This window comes from Andrographis paniculata, unplaced genomic scaffold (genome assembly GCF_009805555.1).
Source record: "Andrographis paniculata isolate CXL003 unplaced genomic scaffold, ASM980555v1 Contig77END, whole genome shotgun sequence".
Lineage (NCBI taxonomy): Eukaryota > Viridiplantae > Streptophyta > Magnoliopsida > Lamiales > Acanthaceae > Andrographis > Andrographis paniculata.
In genome coordinates, this window is record NW_026137614.1 from 2,963,024 (window position 1) to 2,971,212 (window position 8,189).

At 32.3% G+C, this 8,189-nt stretch overlaps 1 protein-coding gene across 1 annotated transcript; it reads left to right on the forward strand.

The window, feature by feature from the left end:
- The first annotated feature begins 493 nt into the window (after window positions 1-493).
- LOC127239505 (vacuolar cation/proton exchanger 3-like) lies at window positions 494-3,028 on the forward strand. The gene is made up of 10 exons (XM_051257696.1): window positions 494-871; window positions 963-1,030; window positions 1,155-1,183; window positions 1,256-1,452; window positions 1,535-1,738; window positions 1,813-1,950; window positions 2,183-2,299; window positions 2,390-2,443; window positions 2,545-2,661; window positions 2,774-3,028. The coding sequence occupies exons 1-10, from the start codon at window positions 599-601 to the stop codon at window positions 2,855-2,857; spliced, it is 1,281 nt and encodes a 426-aa protein (XP_051113653.1). The 5' UTR covers window positions 494-598; the 3' UTR covers window positions 2,858-3,028.
- Window positions 3,029-8,189: the final 5,161 nt, after the last annotated feature.

Genomic DNA, 8,189 nt, shown 5'->3' on the forward strand with positions numbered 1-8,189 from the left:
TTTACATTTTATTTATTTATTATTTTTAATTTTTACAATACAATTAATGAAAAATTTATCAAATTATAACAAAAAGACAATCATCTAAAAAAAACTGTGCAAATATATTTAGGACAACATAAATTGGACAGTAAAACCCACCATAAAAATTTCAATCTCAAGTCAAAAACCAAGTAAACTGGAATTGGAAAAACAATTATACTGAGAGAGGGAAGGTAAGTGGTTATAACCCAATTATGAGAAGGTTGGGTATTAACTAATCATCTTCCAAATAAATACATTATACTTGCAATATTTCAGATAAGGATGTCATAAATAATACTGCAAAAAAATTTAAATTTCCCAAAAAAAAAAAAAAAAAAAAAGAAAATCTGCATATGAAATATGTTGTTGGGTGGGGAGGAAGCTTCGCGGAAGGTGCTCGTGGTGGGGATCGAGAATTTGTACAGATGATGAGATTGAAGAGTCTGTATATAAATATCCATCCAAACATCATCAATCCATTGCATACAATTCGATATCGTATTCGCTTTCTGCATCTGCATGCACTGCTGATCGATCTACGTGTCGACACCACAGAAGGCCACGTGTAGTCGGTATGGCGGCGAATCAGGACTACGAGGCGGCGGCGGCGACGTGGCTTCTGGAGAGCGGCGGGAAGAAGGCGGTGGCGATGAGGCGTACGGCCCACAACGTGTCGTCTTCTTCCCTGCGGAAGAAATCGGATCTGGCGTTGGTGTCCCGGATCCGGGTCGGGTTTCTGAGGGCCTTTCTCGCTAATCTTCAGGAGGTCCTTCTCGGGACCAAACTCTCCCCCCTCCTCCTCGCTGTCCCTTTCGCCATTCTCGCTCACTACCGCCATTACGGAAGAGTATATATATCTATGCTCTCTCTCTCTCTCTCTCTCTATATATATATATATATGTGTGTGTATGTATTGATGAAATGTGTAAAATAAGCAGGCGTGGATATTTGGGCTGAGTCTGGTGGGACTGACGCCGCTGGCGGAGAGAGTTAGTTTTCTCACAGAGTGAGTAAATTAAACCTACAAACAGTTTATAATTGAATTAGTGAGTCTGAGTCTGTTATTTAATATTTTGAATAATGTAATTATAATTATTATTAATAATAATGATAATAATAATAATATGCAGGCAAATTGCTTACTACACAGGGCCAACAGGTATGTACTATAATTGAAATTTATTATCTATATATAAATATGATTTGAGTGAATTAATTACAATAAGTGCAGTGGGAGGACTCCTAAATGCCACGTGCGGGAATGCGACGGAGCTGATAATTGCGATCCTGGCGCTGTGTCAGCGGAAAGTGGACCTCGTCAAATACTCTCTTCTGGGCTCAATTCTCTCGAACCTTCTCCTGGTTCTCGGGACCTCCCTTTTCTGCGGCGGCATTGCCAATTTGTATAAACACCAGAAATTCGACAGAGTAATTATTATTATTATTATTATTATGGATTAATTTGAATAATTAATTAATTTGAATAATAATATTTGGGAGTGGTGCGCAGAGACAAGCCGATGTGAACTCGATGCTGCTCTTACTAGGGCTGCTCTGTCACGTGCTGCCATTGATGCTTAAGTTTAGTGGTGCCAATGTCCACGTGTCGACACTGGGGCTGTCGAGGGCTAGCTGCGTTCTAATGCTCGTAGCCTATATTGCTTATTTGCTGTTCCAGCTATGGACTCATCGCCAGCTGTTTGAAGCCCAAGAGGTTTAATTAATTAATTAATTAATTATTGTGATTAATTAATTAATACTTATTTATATGTGTGTCTGGTGTATTAGGCTGAGGAAGACGACGATGACGTGGCGGCGGCGGAAGATGAAAGTCCGGTGATCGGATTCTGGGGAGGGTTTGTGTGGTTGGTTTTGATGACGTGTGTCATTGCCCTACTGTCGGAGTACGTTGTTGCAACTATTGAAGTAAGTTTCATTAATTAATTACATTATATTAATTAATACTATATTATACAAATACCAGACAATTTTTGTCTTTTTTAACTACTATAAACCAATATAATACTAATATTAAAAAATCTACATACAAAAATAAACATTAAGCTTCTTACAGAACGGAGGTAGTATATTAATTATATTAATTACCAAATTCATTTACTAACATTATTTATATATATATATATGTATGTACGTATAGAGTGCTTCAGATTCTTGGGGGCTGTCTGTAAGCTTCATCAGTGTGATTCTACTGCCAATTGTTGGAAATGCAGCTGAACATGCTGGGGCAATCATCTTTGCTTTCAAGAACAAATTGGTTCTTTTTTTTTTTTTTTTTTTTTTTACATATATATATATTTAAAAAAAAAAAAAAAAAAAACTTATACATACATATATGTATATGCAGGATATATCGTTGGGTGTGGCTCTAGGGTCAGCAACGCAGATTGCTTTGTTTGTGGTAATTTATAACATATATATATAGATATTATATAAAATATTTTATTTTTGTTATTATTTTATTTTATTTATAAAATGGAATTAATAAAAATTTCCATGCAGGTTCCATTGAGTGTGATAGTGTCGTGGATTATAGGAGTGGAGATGGATCTTGATTTGAGGGTGGTCGAAACAAGCTGTCTTGCTTTATCAATAATCGTAACGGCCTTCGTGCTACAGGTGCAATGCAACATCTAATCATATATCTTTATTTAATTAAAATCAATAATACTATTATAATTATAATCTCTTTTAATTTATATATTTATATGCAATGGTAATAATATTGCAGGATGGCACTTCTCATTACCTCAAGGGGATTGTTCTGCTGCTATGCTACTTTGTTATCGGGGCTTGCTTTTTCGTATCTCCATAATTAATTAATTAATTAAATAAATAATTATCATATATCTGTCAACCTCAATTAATCAATTGTTATCATTAATTCATGTGTTTTGGCCCAGGCCGTTCGGTTTGTAGAAACATCATCGATCGATATCGCCAATATATGATGTCATGAATTAATCAGTGATTTCGTATTGGAATCGATTTTGTGATCACAGCCTTACGTATTTATAATTTATAAAAGTGTTGGGAAAACACAAAATTCCAAGAAAAAAAAAAAAAAAAAGGACGATATTGTGCTTGCATGTGGATATGCCCGATTATGGTCACATCCAACCAACCTATCCTCCACTTTACACCAAAATTTTTAATTAAAATAATTTTATTTTATTTTTTGTTAACCAATAAATAGTAAATGACAAATAAAAATAAACTACGTCAATAATTAAATAACATAAAAAGTACTCATGTGAAGGATCAAAGTCACGATATTTGTTACTTGACCTAACGTAAAAAATCACTATATCAGTAGGATTGGTACAATAAAAAGAAATCTCCAATCATAGGCTATTAAAATTCTACACATAATTATAAAAATAAAAAAAAAAGAATTAAATTATAATCACAAAAAATGTTCAAACAACCAATAAGAAAAAAAGAACATAAACATATAAAAAAGAAATTTAAATTCTAATCACAGAAAATGTCCCAACAACCGACAAGAAAAAAGAATACGAATAAATAAGATGGTAAAAATAAACTATAACAGAAAATATCCAAGATAATGAAGATCATTATCGGAACCAAATTGAAAAAATATTCTCTTAATTTTTGTTATTATTCATTATGAGTGGATTTTTCAATTGAACTTTACAATTGTTCTCACAAATTTCAATTCAACTTAACTCAACTCCTCTTAATTTAAAATTAGGGCACACTCAGAGATATGAGCTCGAAAAAAGTTGTTGGGCCTTCTACAATAAGGGAATCCAATCCAACAAAATGTATAACCAATTATGGTTTGCCGTGGTAGATCATAACTGCATATTCACCTTAGCCATTTTAAATACACAGCTTATAGTTTATGTGTATTGGTCAAATATCAACTTATGATTAAACAAGACACTAATTTCTTTTGACAAATGCTTGATTTTGACAAGATGGTCAGTAATTTTTTGATTAAGATCTGGATGTTCTTTTCTAACATATGTAGATCAAATATCACTGCTTTTGGGACAAGGGTTAAAGCGAATTGGAGTATTCCTACAAGAGTCATAGGGTTGCAAAACCTTCACTAGAAACTTCTTCGATTGAAGCAATATCTTAGACGGTGGAATGAACATAAGTTTGGTAATATCTTCGAAATCCTCAAGTATGGTGAAATGAGTTTCTCGTAGTGAAGAAAATTTTGACCGGGAACCAACCTTACCAAAGTTATCACCATGAAGAAAATCTTTGGGAAACAAAAATCTATTTTTAGATGGATGGTTGATGGCATGAGGAACTGAAATTTTTTTCATTCTACGATCAAGCGAAAAAAAATGAGTAAGATTCGTATATTTTCAATCATTGAAGGTGAGCAAACCCTGGAATCGCAAAAGAATATTAAAGAATAAGCTATCTACTACTTTAGATTGTTTTTGTCCTGGACAAACTAAATATGTCATTTGCTATTTTAGACTTATTCAAGTCGTTTATGCAACCCTATGATAATAATATGTTGACCCATCCAACACTTTAAGAAATTCATGGCATTTTTTTTTATTAACGAGGACAGTGTTGTTGGGTGGGATGATTTCTTTGTCTTCATATATATATATATACTATTGAGATTTTATTCAACAAAAAATCCACAATGAAGTGTTAGATTTCTTTCAAGGTGCTTATTTGCCAAAATACATCATTGTCATAACTATTGTGCTCATTCCTAAAGTGGAAATTTCCTTACTGTGAAACGACTTTAGACCAATCAATTTTTGTAATGTGAGCAACAAAATTTCTCAAATCTCATCAACAGTAGCATGTCTTCTTTTCTTCTTCAATTTATCGTAAAGGAAATATCAATTGGTGAGAAAATTCTTATGGCTCTAGAGATAGTTTGACTTAAATTTGAGAAATAAGCATCATAACATAATTCTGAAGCTATACATGAACAATTCTTATGATCGAGTTGATTTGAGTTTCTTCAACCAAGTGTTGACCAAGCTTGGATTCGATGAAAAGTTTTTTTAAGTTGATTATGAATTGTAGTAATATTTGGTTCTCGATATCATCAATTGAGAGTTGAGTGGTTTTTCAAATCTTCTCGGCAAGGAGATCCTTTATCCCTATCTCTTTTCATTATTACGGTGGATTTTCTCTCCAAAGGCATCGAGAAATTTTTTTGAACGAATTTGGAGTTGTTCTTCAGGTGCAAAGGTAAGATTTTTCTTCAGACCTAGCACTGTTACCGAATAGGGTGATATGACGTATTTGATTGTCTGGGAGGTCGAATATGTTGCAGAGTTGATAGTGAGACCCGCAAGAGGCTAGATTTCCGGCTTGATGGAATTGACCATCAATGCCTTTCATTATCAAGCTTTCTCCCCCTGAAGCAGCAAAATCGTTCTGAATAGCCAGTTTTAGAACGTCGGTAATGTATTGAAATAGTTTCAGGCGGATCTGCGAATGGGCGATTGAATTTCCCCATGAATTTGCTTCTAAAGTACGTAGGCAAGAAGGTTGAAAATCTAATCCGGCATTCCAACAGCTTCGGACGTCTCATCATGTGAAGCGATTTCGGGCGTCATGTGAGATAACGAATCGCCGACTTTTTTTTTGGACATCTTTGCAATTGTCGGCTGCGTCAATTTTCTTTTTTGGAGTTTTATGCAAGATCACGAGACGTTGCTATCCCACTGGGTGTGCCAATTCCGTTGTCGTAAAAAAAAATCACCTCCGATGGTTTAATTGGAAAAATCTGTTGAAATCGATTTGATCATAGGGTTCTCTGGCCTCCTAAAGAAAGAATTTGGGCTATCTCGCAATTTTTAAACAAATAAAGTAGCAAGAAGACCTAAATTAATACGGGGAATGTGAAAAAATGCTTAAATTGAATTAAAAGAATGCTCGAATTAACAAAAAGCTGTAGAAAAATAATGTGATGTTCTTAAAGAAAAAATACAAAGAAAATTGCATAAAAGTTATTGAAAAACAAATAACGAATCTCGTGTAGAATAATCTCTCATTTTGGATCTTGTTTATTTTTCTTGAATCTTGTTTGACGAAATCCTTATCTCTAAATTCTTTCCAACAAATTTCATATTTTTCTTCAAAATAGCCTTTTGTATCACCTCTTTACTACATCCACGAGCTGCTACATGGGCCCGATCGTTCCTGGTTGGGCCACACTATTGTTTGCTTTGGGCTTGTAGTTGCAAGAAATAAGTTGGGCCAGCTTTAGGCGTCGGACTAACATTTGACTTGGGCCAATTTTTGGTTTGGTGGCAAAACAGCTCCTCACGTCATCTTTCTGATCGAGTCCATACCTGAACCTGCTCTTATAGGCTATTGTAAGGATGGGCCGGCCTGGGAAGGTGAAATGATCGGCTCATTTGGGGCTTTTGATTGTAAGATCTTCATTGGGCTAATTGGTGATCTAAAGAAAATAAATTAAAATACTAAATACTTTTTACATCAGTCAAAATTATATTACTGGTTTTTTTTTTTCATTCGCTAAATTTATATACAATTAATTTATAGTAAATAATTTTATCCATCCATAATTTTATTATTCTCACTTTAACAAATAATAACTAATTTTTCACTACTTTTTCTACTTACATCACTACTTTTTTTACTTACACCACTATTTTTTTCATCAAATATTTAATAAATTTTCTATAATAGTCCAACTTTATTTTTAATCCATCTAATTTTAATATAAAATATGAATATCTTTTAGTAAGAAAGAGTACAAACCAACACCAAACCCAAAGTTAAGGATAAAATGAGTAATAGTTGGTCTAAACCATTTGAACACAAGACGTGAATCCAACCCAAGCAATAGGCCCACACAAACCCAAGTCATTCATAAAACCAAGTCACAATCAAATTAGTCCAACCAACACCAACAACAATCAACATCTAATTTCACGTGCTTTTTCGTTGGACCATTAATGAGTTAAATCGAACAAAATTTTAAGTGTTTGTTCTCGTTCGTTAACGTTCACGAACAAGACTCTTGTTCATTCGTTAAGTATTTGAGTTTGTTCGTATTATTCGAACTTAGTTCGTTAAGAAATTTTATTGTTTGAATTCGTATTCGTATTTGTTTGGCTCGAATAAACTCGTTTGGGCTCGTTCGAGCTCGTTTATATAGATATGATATTTTATTTTATATTCTAATTCATATATATAATATTTATTTATTTGTGCATATATATAATGCTTTATTATATATATTATTTTATTTATTTATTTTAATTAATAATTTTATATATTTATTTTTCAACGAACATTTGCGAACATTTACGAACAAACCTCGGTCTCATTCTTTAACAAAATGAGTTTTTTTATGTTGTTCGGCTCGACTCGACTCGTTAATATTCACGAACGAATTTAAACCAAGCCAAATTTATGAACAACTTGATTCATTTAACAACTCTACTTTTACTAAAACTTACACAATGATCAACTTATATTATGTAGGTCATTGACAAACATATCTACTTGGAGTTGGAGTTGAATTGCTATGCAAAGACACCAAATAATCATCTAATATGTTGGCATTTCATAATCTATATAAGATATATGAATGAACAAGCACCGAGTTCATTATATTACACTAAAATTAAATTTTACATTCAAAACATCGCATAAATATACATCAAACAACTATTTCAATTAAAAAAATTTACTATTCAAAATTAAAATCCAAAACTAAAATCTTACAAGTAAACACACAATAATAACTTAGTAAATAGTTTTAACAAAAAAAAAAAAAAAGATACGATCTCAAGCACATAGTATTATGTGTAATTGACACATTTTGCAAAATGTAAAATATATCTTAATTCTCTATATAGTTCTAATTTTATTTGTTATCAAATACTTATTTCGTCTACTTAAAAAGTATATTGTATAAGTAAAATGTAATTATTATTTTTTTAATAATTATAAACGTCTCTTTTTTCTACAAATACTTCTTTTATCTTATCATTATATTATTACTTTTACACCAAAAATATAATGACAAATTTGTCTTTACATTCTTTATAACTATCTATTATAATTAAAATATTATTATTTTTTAAAGTTTGTGCCAAAAATAAATGTATACTTTTAAAGTGGACGTAGGGAAGCGTTGTTTTATACTTATGGTG